This window comes from Columba livia, chromosome 2 (genome assembly GCF_036013475.1).
Source record: "Columba livia isolate bColLiv1 breed racing homer chromosome 2, bColLiv1.pat.W.v2, whole genome shotgun sequence".
Classification (NCBI taxonomy): domain Eukaryota; kingdom Metazoa; phylum Chordata; class Aves; order Columbiformes; family Columbidae; genus Columba; species Columba livia.
In genome coordinates, this window is record NC_088603.1 from 48353843 (window position 1) to 48375837 (window position 21995).

The window sequence follows — 21995 nt, forward strand, 5'->3', positions numbered from 1 at the left end:
AGTATCTACATGAGTTGAGGAAAATCAATCCTAATTGTGGTTCTGAGCCTGATAGGACCTTTGCTCTGCCAAATTTAGATTGTGGAAAAAATCCATTCTAAAGGAAGATGTTTCTAAGTATCATAATATATTTGTATTGAGAGATGCTGTATTTTTAACTGGGGAGGGAACATTAGTGATTCTTCTATATTTTTTTGGTTGAATTTAAAAGTTCTTCAAATGCTATGTTTTCCAACTTTGTACGCCTACATATTATTCTATGTACTTTCATCTTTACCACGCATCTGTAATATTTTATGAAATTTGTCCAATTCTTATTCCCTGAGCAAGGTTGCTTATGATACTGTAGTGAAAAATTTCAGCGAAAGCTTTCAGAGAAATGTTAGTCTACCAATTAAGTTGTAGAGTATGCACAGAAAAAAAAATCCTCGACATATAGGAATAAAGTTCAACAAAGAACTGTTTCCCCTTGCTGAAAGCTGGCTTGGTTGCTTGCCTGAGGCTGTTGGTATCCTCAGAATGCTTTCTGGCTGCATGCTGAGATATGAATAAGTCACAAGGCATGCCGATAAGTGGGAAACTGAATTGACTGATTGGTGAGCAGGTTGGCTTGCCTAGTCCCCTTACAGTAGTTTTAGCTCTCCATCACCAGATATTTACAATAGAGCTGGTGGGGGGCAGTTTGGTCTCCTACTGTCTGGGCTGTGACTCTAGTTAGTAAGTGAAGTTCAGTGTCCAGTCCTATCTGTTGTGTGCTTTGGAGAATATATATGTGCATACAGGAATTTATCTGAGGATAACTTAAAGAAGCACCATGTTTAAAGGTTAGTGCAATCATTTTCCAGAATCAGTTTCCAGATAGTTTGGAAACACTTGATCTGTCTGTATTGAGTGACTTCAGGCTTTTATTTTTGCGATCCTTTGGGGATAGCCACAATGCTGGATTTCAACTTCATTGCATAATTGAGATAGTTTAGTCTGCAAATGAAGCAAGAAAATAGCATGTATTACATTTGATTTGCATTTTTACCCCTTAGCTTGTGCTCTTTTGTAGTTCTCCTTTGTAAGGAGATTTTGTTGTTGTTGGGCTTTTTTTTGTTGTTTAAAGACTGTATCATAGTCTTGCTCTTGCCTTGCTCATGTTGATGCCCCTGAAATTTTCTGAAAACTGTTCCAAAATCTTTGCTAGTATGACTTTGACTTTAATGGCACTAAGCCATGGATAATTGGCTCAGTTTCCCAAAATTCCACTGCCTGTTGTTAAGATAAACATTTCTAGGTTCCCAAGAACACAGATGCATGTATATGGTAATACACTGGGTATACAGAGCAACCTTTAAACAGCATATTCTTGTTTTCCTATTTCATTTTTGATGTTTAAACACAAACTTCATAAGCAGAAAAATGACTTGACAGAATAATTGTGCCAGTTATTAAACTACAGGATAGCATTTTGAGAAGGGCTATGAGACTTCTCTCTTGTTGTAGCCATTAACTTCTATGGAAGCAGAAGGGAAGCAGTCCTGTGTTGGAATGGTGTGTGTTGGGATGTGACCTTGTTAGTCAGCAGTTCGAGTCTCTGTTACTGGAAGTCCATGTGACCAAGGCTTTGGTATAAGGCCCAGAATTGCTGCTTGTTTAGGAATTTCTAGTCTTTTTATGTTGCTCCTCAGCACTGGTACCTCAAGTGACTTGTAAGGCCCAGATATCCATAAGAGTTGGTTTGACTTTCTCTTTGCCCCCAGTCCAAAGCTTTAGAGAGAGTCTGTGATTATAGAGCTTGTGACAGAGCTGGGTTCAGTTCACTCATGTCCTATCAAATGTACTAGTGTATGGGTGAAAGCATTTTTCCCATACATACCTACTTAAACACGGAAAATAAAATAGATATGAGGCTCAGGGATGTTAAAAGACAGTTAAGAAACTGAGGAATAGGTTCTGAGGAACTCTGTGCATGTTTAGGGTTGTAAGACAACCTTGAAGAGTGAGGGACATTCTCGCTCGATTATGCCGGTTGCTGCAGCACAGGGGAGGCTTGCTACCAGGGATGCTGTGAGCCAGAAGACATCTTCTCAGCATCTTACTCAGAGCAGGAATTGGTGACCTGACTGTCCTTGGAGGTCAGCTTCCTAAAAGTCATCTTTTAAATTGCTTCTAGCAGCAATAGCGAACTTTCAGTTCTTACTATCTGCAAAAAAATGGGATGTTTCCTCAACAGATTGGCTTTTGATTTGTTTGGGTGTGTGTTAATATTTGTGTGTGTGTGTTTCATTTTGGGGTTTTTGTGTGTGTGGTTTGTGGATTTCTTTTTGTTTGTTTGTTTTTGTGTTTTTCTTTCTTCATCATCTCTTTATTTGATCATTCAACTTGATCCAAAACAATAAACTGACAGTAAGTGGATCAGGACACAGCATGTGTGGGGTGTGTTTTTTTGGGGGGATGGTTGTGTTTGGTTTTGTTTGTTTGTTCTAGGGCAGTTTGCGAGAAATTTTTTTTCCTTCTGTCAGCTGGTTCCTTTCACCCCTACTCTCACTGTCTCTGCAATAAGAAATAGTAAAGAAAACCAGTGGTCGTAGTTCTGTTTGATGATATTTTGTGTAAATGGTTTCAGAAGGACAGCTATTAAAAATTGAAGTAATGATACTTCTCCAATGCTGTAAAACAGCATTTTTAAAAATCTAAATTATTCCAACTCTATGTATACTCTTCAAGGCTTTGTGTAGAGGGTGAAAATTCAAAAAATCCTCCTGTAATAAGAGCTAAACATTAACAATATTAATGCAAAGAAAGATTCAAATTCCTTCCTCTGGTTTTAAATCGTGATAAACACCTAGTTTGAGTCAGTGTGGTCTTTGTTTAGGGCTACTTTGACTAAAACTTTTGGCCCTAATTTGCTGGCAGTTAGCTTAATTGTATTTTTGTTTAAACAGTAGTAGTGTTGGGGGGAACCACCATTCCAGCATGGTCTTTCAGCTGTTTTCACTGCTTTCCCTTGCTATTTAGTATTGTCCTGAGGAAGAAGGTATGGCTTTGCTGTCTGATCAGGGATTTGGCTTGGAATGGTAACATATTTTAATCTGAATATCTTTACCTACTGCATACTAATCATAGGCCCCGGCACTGTTCACTAGGGTGGCTGTTTTGCTTGCTTTGTTTTCCCCTTTACCTAGCAGCTGTTTCATGTGTGTCTGATGCCGTTTGTGCCTCTCTGTTCTGCTTCTAGTCAAGAGCTCTTGCTGGTTTTTCTGTAGATAGGAGATGACCTGAGGACTCAAGAGGAGACACAGTGCTGTTACCTCCTCTGCTGATTTTCAGAGAAATTGTGGTCATCCCATAGCTTTTCCCAACTAGTGGAAAAGCAATACCAAGTACTTAACTGTCTTTTGAAAGTCTTTGAGGCTTATGGAGAAATAAAGAAGTGGGGAGTTTCATGTTCTTGTGGTGTGTAACCAAACAACTCTTTGCAGGTTTCTTTCATCACCGTTTCTATACATACTATTTGGGGACATGCTTTGCTGCCCGTACAACAGTTTCCCCCATGCCTGAATTGTTTAACAAATCTTTGATACTTGCATTTGTTTTTAGTGGTATGAGAAGATATCCTGGAAGGCAGCATATGTGTTGATGTACTGAAGTTGACATTTGCGTTGTTAAGCTTGTGTATTGGCTGCGTAGGAGGCAGGAGTTCATACATGGCAAATACAACAGCAACCTAATCTCAAATTATTTTTGTTTTTGTTTAAGTTATTAGATCCTTTCCTTCTCTTCAGTAAGTATTGAACCATGCCCCCCGGACCCATCTTATATTGATCTACTTTAGTGAGCACCTTGCACATGCAGGGGTGTGAACAGAAAGTACGTATTTGAGGTATTTATAGTTTGCATTGTGGTACCTCTGAGCTTTGTTACCTGATGAATCCCTTATTTGACTGCTCACACACTTCCCATACACTCTGTACTAGCTGTGATGGTCAAACAGCTTTTCCTTGCCAAGACAAATACACAGCATGTCTAGCTCAGATCTCCTAGCCAGTAGTGTGATGCATGGCAGGAAGGAGAATGCACTGATTTTTAACTGTGTTCAGGTTTATTTGTTGGGGGGGGGGGGGGCGGGTAGAGGGGCAGGGAGAGGTGGAACAGGCATGGAGGGCAAGTTTGATGGCCTACATTAAATAAAAGGAAAGAGAGCTGTAAAAATCTCCCAGTGTAATGCAAGCCTTACAGAAGGAAGAGCTATTTATAGGATACTGCAATATTTGCCTCAAGGAACTTTAGAGCAGAGAGGGCAGCGTTACACAAAGACGGGTGAGAGCACACTTGTGCGCTCACAGCTGGGAAGGTCATAGCTGGGGCTTGTCTTACAGTGAGATTCCACCCTGCCTTGGCCTGACGGGAGTAGAGACTGATGGCTCCTTTTGAAGGCCAAATCCTAGTGGTGAGAAACTTTGGTTTGTGGAGAACGGTGGGGTGTTTTTCTTTCTTTCTTTCTTTGGTTATTTGTGATGTTTTGATTTGCATTACTTTTTGGAAAAACATGACTCTATCTTGATTAATGACTGGTCAAACAAGGTCACAGCAGCAGCTTTAGGCGACCATGAGAGTAAGGTTTTATGCTTTACATGTTTACACTGTTGTTTAAGGATCGTTTTGGTTATTGCTGCTGTTATTCTAGCTTTTGTTCTCTAGTGGTGACTCTTTTAGTCTAAATGACGTTGCCATGCCACTGGCAGTTTGCCATGTGGTGTTCTGGTTTTAATGTATTCATCTGCTTAATACTTGTTGATTATGCGGCTTCATAAAAAATTATTCTACAAACCGTCAAATCTCTAACTCCAAAACATTCTTTAATGCTTTTATAGGCAGAAAAGCCCCTCATTCGGGAGGCATATACTGAGAAGATCCTTCATAGCATGTGACATAACTACTGCGTATTGGTACTTCTCTGAAAAGATTGCATCTGGCCAGGCCAAGGAGTTCCTAATCACATTATGAAGAAAAGAAAAAAGAGGAGGAAAAAAAAAAGTTGGCATGGAATATAGTTTAAATGTAATAAAAGGCTTGAGTAAAAGGGTCTGTGATGTTGTGGTAGCAGACAGCTACAAAAGTGGTTAAGAAAGTGAGGCAGTGTTTCCTCCAAGGTAGTCTGGGGAAGTTGTTTGATTAAAAAGTTCTTAAATGAATTTAAAACTTTGGATAAGGATGTAGTTTAGAGTTGTCCAAGATACTTGTCTCTTTAATTTGCTGTAAAAAAAGTGGAACTCTTCTAACATGTGGCATACCATAGTTGTTTTTATGTAAAGTGTTTGAAGGCAAATAAACTGCTTGTCACACTCTGTTGTTCGTCTATGGCACTTTGACTGTTTATTTCCCTCTAGTTAGGACTTAAACTGAGCAATCAGCATTCTACATACTTAAAAGCTAGCTCCTGAGTGGAAAATAAAACCCCATGGTTTATAAGAGATCAGTTAATAAAGAGCAAGATTAAAACAACTTGATAAATTATTTGGGATCAAATTCAGTCTCTATCTAAAAGTTAAATAGTGATTATATATGTGGGTGTGTGTAAAAGCCAGACCTATTGCAAATGGTTTCTTTATGGTCTGACAGAGTGTGTTTAAATGGCTATAGGCATCTTGACTGGCTTTTGAGCCCACCCGCTCAGTGAAGAAACTGTTTTCAAGTTTTAAAAAATGCAAACTTTTGTAGATGCAAAATGAAATAAGCAAGTTGAATGCTTGAAGCAAGTCTTAAGACGCTTTGATCAATTCAGTAATTATTTTCCAAAACATTGACTGAAGGCTGTATTCTGAATTACCAAGAGTAGGCCAGCATGTTAATCTGTTTAGCAGATTAGACAGACATATAAACTGGCTTTGATTTGCTTCAGTGTCTACATGGGACATTTTGCATCTGGAGGAAGTTTTTTCATGTAAATAAAAAGTTTGAGGTTTTTTTAAAAAGAATTTAGTAAAACTTAGAAGACTTAGTAAAATGAAGGTGTTTAGTGGATTTACAAAATGATGTACAAATCAGGGAAGAACATTTCTAGTAGGACTCTTGCAAGTACATTAAAGGGAGGAGTTTGCACACCATGAAACCCTCTGAAGTGTTTAACCATCAGTTAGTAGTTAGTAAATGAGAATAAGTAAACTAGGAAATGAAAATACAGGATCAGAGCTCTGTAGCTCCAGGCAGATGCTGAGAGTGGGAATCTCTCTCAATCCCTTGGTACTCTGAGGTTCTGTCTAAATTAGCAAATATTTTGGTCAGTGGGGTTAGATGAGTAGATCAAAGTTGTTAGCACTGAAACTTCTTAAATCTTCATTACTGATTTGACTGGGTTGCTGTAGATTAGATTGGCACCTTGGGCTGAATGTCCCAATTATCTGTGCAGTTTGAAGCTTTCTGAAAGAGAAAGATGTCATAGGTAATTGCCAGGCGACCTTGCAGTGATGTAGCCCACAGGGTTATTTGACGTCTCATGTCCATGTTTGGCAGCAGGTTGCATTTGAAGTGCATCGTGCAGCAGAGTTTTCAGGTTCTCTTACTCAAAAGGGAATTAATTGTTCATGTGCACCGAAGTTGTTCTGAAGGTAGCTCACAGTGAATGGCTTTACTTTGACTGTATTGCTGCTCTGAACCAAATAGTTAAATTAAGTATGATAGTATGCATAGCAACAGCATGACCTGCAAGAAAGGGGAAGACTTCCATTGGAAACACTAGAAAGATGGTTTTTGCCTCTGTTAGGGAAGTTTTTATTTAAATTCACAGATGTTTGCAGTGGTTAAGCTGCCATTTTTGACTAATTTATGAAAGTATTATTTGAAGCACAAAATCTGAACTAGAAAGATAACTAAAAGTTGTTCAAAGCTTAAAAATCACTGCAGGGTGCAGCCTGCAGCTCTTGGGTAGCAGGTTATTTATAGGAGTTCCAGACATTTTGCAACTGTGGTAAATTGCTGTTGCTGCAGTCAGGGATGGTGATGAAAATAATGTTACAAGATTACAAATGTATTGGTTAGCATTACTGGGCTTTTGGTAGGCACATAAGTGAATAGATCCATGTGTCTTACTGCTTTTGAGGGAGGAAGAAGGGTTAACTCATTTGTGTGTCTTTAGATTCACAGTTGTGTTTAACCCTGAATGCAGAAAAACTTTATCTCAGATGGCAGTGAAACAGCAAGTGGTTTATCTGCATTTTTATGAAATGTGTGGTGTATGAAGCTCAACCCTCTCCTCCCAAAACACACTGCAAACAAACAACAAACTTTTTTTTTTAAAGGCCAGAACCCAGAAATGGCTGATATGGAGATTTTTTTTTTTTCCCCTTTATCTCAAAACCCTAAAATATTGCGTGTTGTCTGATGTAAATGTTTGTTAGGCCTAGATACTTACAGCTGGATGACATTTTTAAGTGGAGTGCAATACTGGCTAACCATAACTCAATTTTGACCTGACTTTTGTGATCTGGGCTGCCAGAGGTACACTGCCATCAGCACCCAAGGTACTACTTGATCGAGTCTTAGTTGCACTGCAGCCATAGTCCAAACTATTGTGTAAATGTACTATTAGATTACAGTGGTGTTTGGTGACATCATGGTTTAACCCCAGCTGGCAACTCTGCACCACGCAGCCACTCACTCATTACCTCCTGGTGGGATGGGGGTGAGACTCCAAAGTGAAAAAACTCATGAGCTGAGATATAGATAATTTAATAAGTAAAGTAAGAGCTGCGCACAAGCAAAACAAAACAAGGGATTCTTACATCACTTCCAATGGGCAGGCAGGTGTTCAGCCATCTCCAGGAAAGCCGGGCCCCATCACACATAACCATTGCTTGGGAAGACAAACACCATCACTCCAAAAGTCCCCCATTCCTTCTTTCCCTAGCTGTATATGCTGAGCATGATGTCATATGATCTGGAATATCCCTTTGGTCAGTTGTTCTGCCTGTGTCCCCTCCCAACTTCTTGTACATGCCCAGCCTACTTGCTGGTGGGAGGGTGTGAGGAGCTGAAAAGTCCTTCTCTGTTTAGAAACAACCAAAACGTCAGTGTGTTATCAACATTATTTTCGTGCTAAATCCAGAACTGAGCACTACAGGAAGAAAATTAACTCTATCCCAGCTGAAACAAGGACAGGTGTATATGGAATTTAAGCTCTTTATCTAGCAATCACACCAACACTGTATTATAAGCATTTGTTGAGTTAAACCAATATCTGGCTCTTGTGCAGAGGAAGTGTGCATGAGCAAGTCTTTGTGCTTGTGTCATTGCTCTTACAAAGGGCAAGTTTTGAATGAGTGCCTTTCAACAAGCAGCTTGCAAATAAGAGATTTTTTTTTTTTTTTTTTAAAAAAAATATGACCGGCTTAAAAACATTTAGGTGATAAACTTAAGAGAATTGTGCTCTTTTTGTGAACAGTTTTACACTGAAGAATTAAGTTCAAACATTCCAAATTAAATGTTTCTTTAGACCTGGATCTGTTTATTGGCCCAAACTGCCATTGTATTTAGGCTGGTGGAAATGGTGCAATACAGCCACTGAGGCAAAAGCTGAATGATGTTGTATTAGGTAGAAAAGAATTACTTAAATCTTGTGTGCAGGGTGGTGTTGACATTATAGGGTAGAAAGAATGACATGTGCAGTATTTTCATCAAGAAAAGTCATCTGATTATAAAATTTAGTACTTGTTAGGGAAGGAATAAATAGGAAACACTGTAATAACAATGTGTATAGTGTTCTCCTTTTGAATACTGTATATGCAGGTGAGACTGACTAAAGAATAATATTAATGTTTCATTTTTAATGGTTAGAGTAGCTACAGTGTATATTTCTCTTCATGGCTGTTTTGGCAATCTAGCAAATACTGCTCAGCTGTAATTTGTTTTTCCTTTCTGCAATGGTAAGCTGGAAGTTTAAAGGCAAAGAGTGCACCCCTGGATTTGGTGGTAACATTTGCCTTGCAAGAGAGGCCATGCAAATAGCACCTCTATGGGTTTGATAGAGGCTGAACAACATTTTCCCACTGTGTATATGGAAATTGAGGATATTAAATAAGTCTGAAAGAGAGTAGACATACACATTTATGCCTGCTTTCTTTGCTTTGTGATACAAGGTTTTAAGATCAAGGCAAATTCTTTTCCTTAATCCAGAACTTGACTTTCTGATTTTACATGGGTTTCTGCAGTAGACCGGGCAGACTGACTTGTGGGGTTTTTTGAGGGGTGGGTTTTGTTGCTTGTTTGTTTTTCAAGCTCTGTTTGTTTATAGTTGCCATAACTGCTAACAGTGACACAGCTTGTGTGAAGGAAGATCATGGATGACTTTTTGTTTTTGAATGCATGTGTTCTCTATACTTCCTTGTTCGTACCAGTAACAAGGCAGCAGCTGGTGGAGTGTGGTTTACTGCTGGAGGGAGAACTGGTTTCATGGTATCTCACTGGGGTGAATGAATGTTAAGCTGGGCAAAAGTATTTTTGGTGAGGAGTGTATGGGAAATCAAGTGATGAATGAGTAAAGATGATCAGGGATGTCAGTTCTTAGAATAATTTTAGTTGGAAGAGACCCTCAAAATCGAGTCCAAATATAACCTAACCCTAGCACTAAACCATGTCCCTAAGAACCTTGTCCAAATACATTTTGAAAACCTCCAGGGATGATGACTCCACCACTTCCTTGGGCAGCCAGTTCCAATGCCTGACAACCCTTTCATTTCCGTGAAGAAATGTTTCCTAATATCCAATCTGAACCTTCCCTAGAGCAACTTGAGGCCATCTCCTCTTGTTCTGTCACTTTCTACTCAGGAGACCAACTCCCTCCATGTTGCAACCTCCTTTCAGGTAGTCGTAGGGAGTGATAAGGTTTCCCCTCAGCCTCCTTTTCTCCAGGTTAAACATCCCCAGTTCTCTCAGCTGCTTCTCCATGTTGAATGTCAATGTGTCCAGAAAAGATAAAAGATCTCAGATTCCCAAAACTTACTGGAAGACTTTTCCATGCTGGTCACACTGTGGTTATCAGTATTACCTGGTTTGGAAGTGGTTGGTGTGTTGCTGGCTGCCTGCAGTCGCTAAGGCAGGACATGGGGAGGAGGGCAAGGAGAGCTGGAGAGTGCTATTAGTACTTTCAGGTACTTATTCCCAGGCATGCCCTTGATCATAACAGGCTTATCTAACAGTTTCTCAAAACAAATGTGATTCACACGTATGTGGTATTAACTAGAGCAAAATGAAGCCACTTTAATCAGTCAGGCTCTTTATTTCCAGTATGTTTTCTTGCTTATGCCTTAAGCTGTTTCTATCTTCAATGCAGAGGGGAAACAGAGATTTGCATTTGGATTCCAACTTCATTTGATGACCGATTTCTAATATCAGTAGTCTCCCTCTTGTTATTCCTAAAAAGCCACTTGAAAGGGGACCATTTACAAAATAAGCAGTATAAGTGACCGCATTGTTCTTTTCTATGTGTACTGTGATAGTGTAGGAATAATGGTTGCTCTGCAGGGGAACCGTAAGTTCTGTTAAAGCACTTGAGTGAAACTTTGGCTTTCTGCACCTGCACAGTAGAGTACCATTTGTGTGAGAGTATGGTATCATAAATTTATGATTTGATTTAATCTTTTCCTGTAGCTATTATGTATAATACAAAATACGGGTTTTGAGCCTCTCAGTAGCAGAGCTATTTCCAGGGTAAGTGATAGCATGCAGAAATACAAAAGTGTGGAATTCAGGAAGACTTAATGAAACATCAGTTTGTGTACTGGGGAGGTTTTTTTCCTGCAGAGTTTATTAACATTGCCCGTCCATTTTCCAGTAGTGGTCTTCTGACTTCAGTGTAAACAAGTCCTTGTTGAGACCCTCTGAAAGGAGGAGAGGACTTTCCTTTTTTTGTTCTTATGCCTGTGGTGAAAGGGGAAAAACAGTTTGAGGTTTCTCTGAAGTTTACTCCCAGAACGTCTAGAATGCATGATCTGTATCTTGACAGAGGCTTGAGTCTTGCAATGAGATTCTAGAAATAGCGTCATGCTTTGGTGAAGCAATAATGTTATTTACTAGAAATGCCAGAATTCGGAGTATAACTTTTAACAGCAAAGTAAGATTATCTGGACATATTCCTAGAGATTAGAGAGAATCTTTTTCATAGGATTCTCTAGAAAACTTTTGTTTCTGTTTCTCAATGAACATAGCATGTTCTGTTGCTGTACTTGCATATTGAGTTGTATCCACACCTGCTTGCACACTGGTGTGTTTGTATCCTCTGACTACCTTTACGGTTTTCCCGTGCAGTCGGGGTGTTCTTGTGTGGCCTGTTCCTCAGCTGTTGCTTATGCCTTGTAACTAGTACACGTATAAAGTCTTTTTTTCCTGCCTTTTAGGTCCTTTCCCTAGTCTCATTTTCTGCAGTCCCATGATTGTATTTTCGTTTCATAACAGTAATGAGCATTTACATCTTCTCTTACACTGATAATCACGAAAAGCGGTATCCTACCACCAATTACTGCAGTGCCTTTAGCTCCTTATCCAAGTGGTTCAGTGAAGCTTTTGGCTGGACAATGTTCTTCTTCATTCCTTCTCTGGCTGATTTAATCTTGCTGAGGGCATTGGTGTCTGTCTTTAAAGGATTTTTTTCCCTGTTTTCTGCTTCCCAGTGCTTCACCCCCAGTAAGGAGACACCCCCTTAACCCAGTGCATCTTGATTTCTGTTTCCTGAGCAAAGCTGCCAGTTGGCAGTCTGGCAGACAAGGGCTGGGCTGTGCAGGGTGCTCCAGTGGAGAGGATAAGCCTAGCAGTGTTACAGTATAAGCTCCTAATAATTTCTGTGTTGTTTGGCATCAGTCAATTTCAAATGGTGATGTTATTAAAATATCAATAAATGAGCCAATGAAGTGCAGTCTGTGTGCACGGTGTTGCTCATGCAGCAAACTGGGTTACATAGAGCTTTTCCTTGGCCGACGTGAGAGAAAGATAGTTAGTGAATGAGCCAAGGTGGACGAACTGTGCTTACCCCAAGTTGTATTAGGCAAAAATCTGGATATTTAATCAGTCATTAACAAATAACACTGTACAAGGAATAGCACTTTCCTACTTGACATGCTTGTGCAAAGTGCAGAGGTAGGCAGCTGCTCTGTGAAGACTGTTTGGTTTTTAGTATTTGCAGAATTTGTCAGGTTAAACTAATGTTTAAAGAAAAGAAAATTATCTATTCTGATTTATGCTGTTTGGAATGGCTTGAATTGAGCATTTGTTTCTTTTGTGTTTTGCAGACTTCTTGAAGCCAACTCCAGCAAAGAGAAAGAGTTCTGTTTCTGCCAAGCAGACCCAGTCTCCAGTGCTGGTCCCCCTGATGGCAGTTTGTACAGCCCTGTGAAACCTGCCAAGCTGGACGCCACAGCTTTGCACGACTGCACTTTGGCCGCCACTGTGCCTCCTTCCGAGCTGTCGAATCATGCAGTCCTAGCCTGTCCCACAGGCATTCATGAAGAGCACTATGTAAGTGAAGCAGTGGAAGATGATGTGCCAGACTACAGAGAGTACAGAGATGCCTGCACCATTACTGGTAAGCAGTCAAATCTTTTATCTCGGAAAGAATATGGAAATGTATAGTTAAGGTTGTGTTCTTAAGCTGTTGCTGAGATACCTGATTCATGGACAATGCTGCTACTGTTCTGCACATCTTTTTCCTGTTTAAGAAGTGATTTCACAAGTATCTGGATTTTCAATGAAAGCACTTTGTAAGGTTTAAGGCTCTTGCAAACAGGCTTTACTGAACTAGAATACTATACTTAAGTGCTTGAAGTTGGTTTGGAAAATAAATCAACTGCAAGTCAGGAACAAGAGGGAGGAAATACTGCAGCTTAAAATTATGGAACAGTTGTCCTGATATTCAACATAATTTAGATTCATATGTTGATATGAGAACCGCTTTTTGGGAGAAAGGAGTGGGAAAAAAGAGTATGTTACATGTTTTGACTGTACATATTTTTGATTTTCAAAACCGTTCCATTTTTGTTGCATTATTTCTGGAACTATTAATGTATAAGGAACAGCTGCTTCAACATCCTTGTATGAAAGGTTAAATGCCTTTTTATCATAGAGTTCATACAAATAAATGGAATACGTGTTTAAGTGTGGTATTTTAAATAGAATTAGGTTTTTAGTCATGGAGTCAGCTGACCCAATTTCTTTGTGTTTGAATAATCTCAGTAATTCAGTTTAGTCATGGATATGGCCATGAAAAGACAGGCAGTTTCCATTGCAAATGCATTATTTTTTTGGTGAGTTATGCGGCTTCTTTTAGCTTAAAGTGACCTCAGCAGTTCCAAGGTCTTTTGGGAATGTTTGAGGAGTCAGCTGAGTTTTTGGAGGGACAAATGAGAGGGCTGATGAAAAAAAGAAATAAGGCTGGAGTACCTATAATAGACTGCAATGTACCTTTAACCTTAGTTACTTCCAGCCATTTCTAGAGTTGTCTGTAGGTCAGAGGACTAGTTAATGGTGGCCATAGGCAGATACTTTCATGGTATGCCTTAACTTAGCTCAGCCCAACTGCTATGTAGTAGTTAAGGGTTGATATTTTGAAAAAAGAAAATGAAAAGAAGGGGAGAGATGCTCTGCATGTCTGTCTCTATTCCCTTGAGAAGAGAAAGCAGCAGGATTAACACTGAAGACACTTTCAGAAAGAAATGTTTTGTTAACAGAAACCAACTCCCCATCCCTCCTCCTTTGTATTCATGGGTTTAGAGCTTGTTTATAAACTGATCACTCTTGACTGCCTGCTGGGTATTTGCTTGGTAGGTAGACTAGAAACTCTACGCATTACATAGGTGCATTCCTGCTAGCGTATTTTGAATATTTTGTTTAGGTCTCACTGACAGGTTAGTACTCTTTACACTTTAAAACTATTTAGTGGGAAAGAAATTGCTCATATCGAGTCTGGATATACTATAATTTTTCTTCCGATGCCAAGCCTCGACTCATCCAAGAGCAGACATGTTCAAATTCAGCAAACAGGGTAATCTATTTTCTTTTATTCTAAGATTAACACCTAGAGCCTATTGTAAAAGTCATCTGGAAAAATTTTCGTAAATAAAGGCTTGAACATAGTTAAGAAAAGAACTGGGAAATTGAGTCACAGTGCTGTGTGGTGATGCTTTCTGAAACGTAATCAGCTAATTGTAATATAATTGCAGTCGACTCTGATACAATTTAAGCCAATTATCAATTAACCAATTATTTTATATGCATTTTTTGCTATTTAACTTTGAAGAAGGCCATTGGTGCTCAAAGAATTTTAAATTCTTGCTGCTGGCTTTTTTTTTTCTTTTTTTTTTTTTTTCTTCTTCTTCTTCTTCCCTGTTCTGTTTGTAGGCAGTAGAGGAGCACTTGGGCATTCCCTGTCAGCAGCATGGTCCTTCCTGCTGGGAGCAGATGCAGTGCACCTGAGGGTGAATTGCACATCCTGATTGTGTCAAGCATGTTTGCTTGGATACAGGGTTGGCTTAAACATTTCCTGTCCCCAGACCATCCCAAAATTGTACTTGTGCAGTTTTCTGTGGGAGTGCAGCTGGAGGTATTTTAGGCAACTGGTCAGTGTACAATCCCTCCCCTGCTTTTGTGGCAGAGGGATACTTTTCAGCTAGGTCACACCTCTGATCTGTTCTACCCTGTGGCCTAAACACAGCTATGTTGGCATAACCAAAGCAATGAGCACTGCAGGGGTGGCTCTGGATGACGAAAAGAAAAGTGAGATGAAAAGCTTCCTTAAGCCAGTGCTACCTCTGAGTTGGGGACAGCATCCTGAAAAACTTCTTCTTTCCCACTGAATTTGACAGTAAAGCAATCCAAAATGCATAGTTGCTGCAACTGAAGTGCATGTGTAGGAAAAAACAAACCACAAAACCAAAAAAAACCTCAAACAAAGAAAAACAACAAAAAACATCACACACAAAAACCAAACCACACACACAAAAAACCCAACAACCAGACAAAAACATGTTACTGGTAGAGCACGTGTTTTCTTAATGCTAGTAGTGTTAAACCTGAAAATGGATTCAGTAGTTTTTTTTCTGTAGTAGGGTTTTTTGTTTGTTTTGGTTTGGGTTTTTTTTAAGCAAAATTTAAGAGAAAAATTCAATGTAGCCTGACTGACAGAGTTTCCACTGCTGTTCCTTGTGGAGCTCCTATGCGTAAATGGACAGAAGGAAACTCGAGTCCTGAGGTTGGTGGACAGTGGGGCAGCACGGTATGACATGGAAGTGGCACTCAGCAACTATGTGTGTGAGGCACCATCTTCTTGTCTCCCCTTTTTTTTCCTTTAACCTCTCGGTGCTGCCATTCGAGGGTGTAAAGATAAGAATACGGATGTAGCACCATCTAGTGTTCTTTTTGCTAGAAAGGGAATCAAAGTGCTTTTAAAGGTGTTTATGCCTTTCCTGTAATTGCAGTGCAGATGCAGATACTTCCAGTCTGGCGTTGATGGAACCGGCAACAGGGATTGGGGTCATGCTTCTCTAATACCTCCCAATTTTTGTAAAACAGGAAGGGATGTAATCTTTACATGATAAAGCAGAGTATCACTAAATTGCTTAATAGCCCCAATTTTGTAAATTATAAAAGCCTGTTAGTCTATTTGCCTTTTTATCTTGTTCATCAGCTGCTGTCAGACAAATCCTGTCCTTCTGGAAATGAAGAGTACAGTGGGGATGGAAATCTGAAATACCACTGGGGTATAGATTTACTTCTGTGACAGATGTCTGGCCGCCAGAGTGTTTTCGTGGGGTTGCTTTTGTTTTTTGTTTTTTGTTTTTTGTTTTTTTTTCTTTCTTTCTTTGTTCATCTTCAAATATGCATAACAGTAAGTTAATGTTCAGTCTGCTTTTGTATTTCTGAAGACTCACTATTGCAATGATTTTGGCATGATATACTTTAATTCAAGAGCTAACTGCTTAATATGCCATGTAGGTTTCCTTCATCCTTCTCTGGAAAAGGAGAGAATGAATGGACTGTGATTTAGATTGCCTAGCTCCTTCATTAGTTTGCATGATTAATTTGTTCATTATACTCATTACTCTTTCTTGAATGCATGTAGGAATGTGTGTTCTGGCTGTTATGTTCTGGCCAATTTTCTAAGGGTTCTTTGGAAATTCTGTGTGATGATAACCTGTTCTGTGTCTTATTTTGTTTGTGGTTAACATGGGTTGGTTTTTATTTTTTTTAATGAAGTTACATCACTGTTTGAGTCAAACCATGAAATCCCTGTTTTTCTCAGCTGGGACATATCTCTGAGAAGAGTTGGTATAGTTTTACCTTGCAGGTAGTGTAACTTTTACCTTGTTGCACTGGCTGCATCCAGATAAACCAATTTTTTCTTGCTTTCAAGCCTCACACGATCTCTGAGCAACGAAGACATTTGGGTGCAGAAGGTTTACCTTGGATTTTTGTCCTGCCTTTGTTGTTATTGAGGCTTGAATTGTGTTCTTGTGAAACAGAGTTTCTGTTCTCTTCCATCAAATGTTACCACTCTTTATGGTAATGTCAGGCAACTTTGACTGCCTGATCCTAGAGATAACCAATGTAATTCTCACCCTTTTTCCTGTAGTCACTTAATTTTAAAGGGCATGCATAGGGCCTGCAGAGGGCCTTTCATTCGAGTTCTGCCATGCCCCTCACCCAAAAATGCCTGTCTTTGTTTGAAATGCTGAATTTCTATTCTTTTTGTTCCCAGTCTGAGAAAACATGACTGCCTCAAGGGAACTCCTTAAGGATTTTGGTAATAGAAGTTGTTACTAGAATGCTTTACTCCTGTTATGCAAGAGATGGGAAAATACCAAATCTGTGGCTGACTTGTTTTAGGTGCGTGAGATACCACCAGACCATGGGAGCTTAGTGTTCTGAGAATATTGAACAGGGTGCTCTGGTTGTGCTTGGTCCCTGTTACACGATGGGTGGTTGTCCTCCAAGCACTGAATGGTTACGAAAATGTTGATAAAGTAATAATAGTTTTGAATTTCTTCCCCCTATTTGAACCTCTGAGTTCTGTTGTGGTTACCTTTCTCTTTTAGTAGTTGTTTTCTACACAACATAAACTTGCTTCAGTACTTCCTTCTTTTTCAGTTCCTGATTGGGGGTGGTACTTTAATGTTTTTCTCAGTTTTCTTGATATGAGAGAAGAGGTGTAAGATGTTGCAAATAAAGAACATAAGAAATGTTCTACTGGGTGGGACCAGCTGGCTCAAGACTGTGTTTCTGATTCCAGCAACAGCAGATTCTGGTTTTGGAGAGCATGTGCACAGCCACTTGCAGTAGTTTATTCTCAGCATAAGTACCACCATCATGCAGAACTGTTTTACTAGGGAACTGTCTAGTTCTTTTATTGTCTACTTAGTGTTGGACCCTCTCCGTGACTTTGTATACAACCTTTTTGAATCTACTGATTGTGTTACCATTCAAATTCATGTTTTTTACTGGCTATGTGCAGCAGTACTTACACCAGTCTCCCACTGGTTTCTACCAGTAGCTGTTTTTCTAGTTATGCAGGATTTTCTGAATATTGGTTCGTCATTCCCCTTATGATTTCATCATTATGATTTTGAAAAGCCTCCATTTTCACACTCCAGGCTTGTCTCCCAACTTTGTTAGTCTCTCCTTTAAAACTTTGAGAATGTGTGCTCTTACCTCAGGCTGTTTACTGCTATTTACTTTGCTCTTACTGTCATCAATCTCATCCCATAAGCTTGATCTGATTAAGGTCTTTTCCTGCTTGTCTTTCCTGCAGCTTTCTACAAGCAGCTATTGCTAAACTCTGAGTACTCATTCTTTCTCTAAAACATGGCAGAAGTGCTGGTCCTGTGAACATGAGATAGCTCCCTCAGCATGACTGGAACTATTCCATGAGTCTGACTTCATTTCTGTCTAGCATACTCTTAACAAAATTGTCTTATTCTCTATGCCTGCTGCATTATTGCCTCTATGAATTTTCTGGCTGGCGTTTGGTGAATTCTCAGACAACTTCACACAGCTGCTCCCCCCCCACCCCCTTGTTTTTTTTCTCCTTCCTCTGCTTATCATCAGTTGTTTTCCACCTCTTGCTTTTTACCAGTAACTTAGTGTTTTTCCATATTCCTCTCCTGTGACAGGTGGTTATGCTACCTCTTAGTCTGTATCCCAAGCATACTTTTTTCTATAGAGGATTATCTTATTGTGTTTCGGTGGAAGTTTTTTGTTTGTTTTCGCCCAAGTGGAATTCTGCTGCTACTGCTCCTTAACCAGCTCTCTTACTTTACTCCTTTTCTTAGTATTATATATGGTTTTTAGTGTAAACCATCAATTCTAGAGTCACTGAAACCAACTGCTGGAATTACTGAAGTCCAGTGTGGTGACATTTTTAAAAATTTGTTTCTAAATTTCCCTTGTTTTGGGAACCACTCGCCATTCCCAAACATATACTTTACTTGGAGTGGGGAATTTCGAGAACAGCAAGTATTCATCAGTATTCTGGGTTTGTTCTTTGCAGAAGGAACTCCTGAAAGCCCAGTGGATTTTTTTTGTTTTGTTTTGTGGTTTTTGTTTTCCTGTTGCAGTGCACTTGAATAGTACTGGAAGATTGGTTATTGGTTTATTTAAATATGTGAAAATTTGTCTTTTCCATAATTAATCTCCATAACATGCCGAGTGCAGCTTTACCTTTGTCCTTCAATGTGCACGTATGTGTCCTTCATGAAACAGCAAATTTTCCATTTGAAGACAACATCTGTAAAGAGCAAGCTGTGATATATAAAAATTATTTTTTACGTTTTGCTTCTGACCCTTAAGCTTTGTTGGCAGCCATTGTTAGGACGCTGACACATTTTAGCTGGACTGAACAACAAGCAAAAGCAGGACAATTGCTTTTCAGGGTTTTCTGTACTCAGTGATCAATGTTTTTTTGAGACATTCTCAGTCTGTCTTGGCAGTTGGAAGATCCTAATGGTTAATGAATGTGTTTATTCTTACTGCTGCTGAACAGTGTGTTGCCAGAATGCATTTGATACATAAATAGCTTTTGTTCTTGTTCTGAAAGAATAGCGATGGTGGTGGAGTTTCCTTTTATTTTTATTTAATGTACAAATAAAAGCATGAATATGCTACATTTATCTGCAGGGAGAAACATTTCCATGCTGAGGCAAAATTCTTTTAAATTTCTGACGTAATGTACAGTAGGGACCTAATAGCTCCATGGCCTCTCATCACCGAGATCTGTCTTACCTTTTTATACCCAGCAGGAATGTGTGTGTAGGATGAAACCAAAGCAGGGAGACTTCAACCTAATAAACAATGACATTCCTCACATTGGAACTGCAGTTTCTAGCAGTTTTATCTTTGTTAGCTTTGACATTCCCAGCTTTGTTGCAGTATTTATCTGGTGTGTTTGACTAAGCCAAGTTTTCTCCAAGCTTACTGCTTCAATATTCTTTCAATTGCCAAATTTAAGTAGAATTTTCTACCAAGGAAGGTAACATGCTGGAAATATTACTGCTTTATGTGCCCGAAGATGCAGATGTAGGCTGAGCCCAGCAACCTATGTGAGAAATTTCTGTGGTGTATCCACTGCAGACAGGCTTGGCCAGTGCCTTATGTGGTTGAACTGAAGGAACAGCATTTTTTCTTCCACTTCAGCTGACATCCTGGTCAATCTAATGATTTTTCCACATAACATTATTCTTTTGGATAATATCGAGTGATCTTACCCTTCAAACCAATTCTCCTCTGCAGTAAAGGAATCACAGAATCACAGAATGTCAGGGATTGGAAAGGACCTCAAAAGATCATCCAGTCCAATCCCCCGGCCGGAGCAGGAACATCACGAAGAGGTTACACAGGAATGTGTCCAGGCAGGTCTTGAATGTCTCCAGAGTAGGAGACTCCACAACCCCTCTGGGCAGCCTGTTCCAGTGTTCTGTTACTCTTACTGAGAAGAAGTTTCTTCTCAAATTTAAGTGGAACCTCCTGTGTTCCAGATTGAACTCATTACCCCTTGTCCTACTGCTGGTTGTCACTGAGAAGAGCCTGGCTCCATCCTTGTGACACTCACCCTTTATATATTTGTAAACATTAATAAGGTCACCCCTCAGTCTCCTCCAAGCTAAAGAGACCCAGCTCCTTCAGCCTTTCCTCGTAAGGGAGATGCTCCACTCCCTTAATCATCTTTGTTGCCCTGCGCTGGACTCTCTCCAGCAGTTCCCTGTCCTTCTTGAAATGAGGGGCCCAGAACTGGACACAATATTCCAGGTGTGGTCTCACCAGGACAGAGTAGAGGAGAAGGAGAACCCCTTGTAATACACCCCAGGATGCCATTGGGCTTCCTGGCCACAGGGGCACAGTGCTGGCTCATGGTCTTCCTGCTGTCCACCAGGACCCCCAGGCTGTACACCAGGACTGTGATTATGTTCTGTGAGGCTTTCCCACACTTGAACAAATCCTTTAAAACTTTCTTTGGGACTTTGCTGATTATGAAGCTGGGTTTGTTTAGGGGGGGGAAGGAGGTGGGAGAGAGAAAGAAAAGCAAACTCTTAGTCTTTCTCCTGTCCTTGCTCTTATAAGTGCATGTTTGTATGAATTAAAATGCTAAATGGTAGATAACTTAAGTGACATACCGTATTATATAGAGAAGATCATGAGAATCCCTGTTTGGGTGCCTCATTTTTCTCCATGGGCTGGATTTCTCATCCAGAATTCCTCTTTCGTGATTCAGTGCGCCCACTTGGCTACCATAAACCCTGCCTGCCTTTCCCATTGTGCCCCCACCTATGCAAGGTGGGAAGTCCACTTGAGACCCATGTGTGCAAGAGAGAGAGCACCGTGGGCAGCACTGAATTACAGGTCAGCTCAAGCCTTGCCGTGGCAGCCCAGAATGGAAATACCTGAGACTGTTCTGGAGTCGGAAGACTGGATTTTGTGCAGTGTTTTCCATGTTTAGAGGCAGACGAACCACTGCTTGAGCAACTTCGGTTAAAGGTGTGGCCGGGCTTGCAATTCCAAAATCCTGTCATGCCAGTCAAGTTCCAGAAGCTGCCATGGCTGTTTGAGGAGTCTGAGTTTTAAAGGTATAAGACAGCTTTCTTGTTGAAGAACTTTTCTTCCAGCAGTTTGGCTTTGCATCCAGCAATGAGATTTCTGATATGTAGGATGCAAAGGCCATCTTTCACTTTATGCAAGTCGGTGAGTTGGGAGGATGGTGAATTTTCTTTTTATTAGAAGTGATTTTCTTTGACCTAGAAGGTACTGTGTGTACAGTCCTGAGTCACCACAATTATTTGTAAGACTTAAATATAATTAGCCATGTTCTGGGTGTCCTAGAACTGAAATTGAATAGGAATATGGTGAGTTCTGGAGTTTTGTCTATTATGAGTGTATGTGCAGAGTAACTGATAAATAATGTTGAAGAAATACTTTTAATTCTGGACCCTAGTTAATACGTAATTCCTGTTTCTGGTGGGCCTATGGAGCTCAAATAATGGATGACTACAGGCTCTGTTTCCCTCTTCAGAAGACTAGCTAGCAACCTAATTGCAGGGTTGATATTTGGTGTCTACCCTTTTGCTCTTCATTATTTTGTAGAGCTGCTCACAACAGTACTGACTGGTTCACTCTGTTCCATGATTATCTAAATGGACAGAAAGCACTGGGCAGATCAGACTGTTGGGCTGTGTCAAGCAGCCAGGGAATATCTGCTGAAAACTCATTTAGAGAAACACCGCTTGCTTCCATGGAGCCCATTGATCCTTGGCTTCTAAGAAGGGACATGAACTTTGTTTTTGTCCTTTGTATGTATATACATCCTATGAAGCAAAAACAGCAGTCAGGATTCACTAGTACTCAGCATGACATAGTCACACGTTTATGAACTTTAATTTCTTGCGTTACATGTGGCTGGACTTTGATCTCCATGTGGAAGCCCTGCTCTCCAGGGGACTTTCCATTTACTTAACTAGTAGGAAACCAGCTCTGGGATTGACCCT

The 21995-nt window shown here is 40.0% G+C and overlaps 1 protein-coding gene and 1 long non-coding RNA gene across 6 annotated transcripts in view; both read left to right on the top strand.

Annotated features, from left to right (window-relative positions):
• Positions 1–21995, top strand: part of TRAK1 (trafficking kinesin protein 1) — a 140027-nt gene that overhangs the window by 35141 nt on the left and 82891 nt on the right. For all 5 annotated transcript variants that reach the window (XM_065051792.1, XM_065051794.1, XM_065051795.1 and 2 more), the window contains exon 2: positions 12264–12556. Coding sequence is in view for 2 of the 5 variants with exons in the window: in XM_005510639.4 (XP_005510696.1) it covers positions 12264–12556 (293 nt within the window). In the remaining 3 variants the exon portion in view is untranslated. The remainder of the gene's footprint in view (positions 1–12263; positions 12557–21995) is intronic.
• On the top strand, positions 835–5335 carry LOC110364846 (uncharacterized). Its single transcript, XR_002423884.2, has 2 exons — positions 835–4435; positions 4860–5335. It is a non-coding gene; the product is annotated as an uncharacterized LOC110364846 (long non-coding RNA).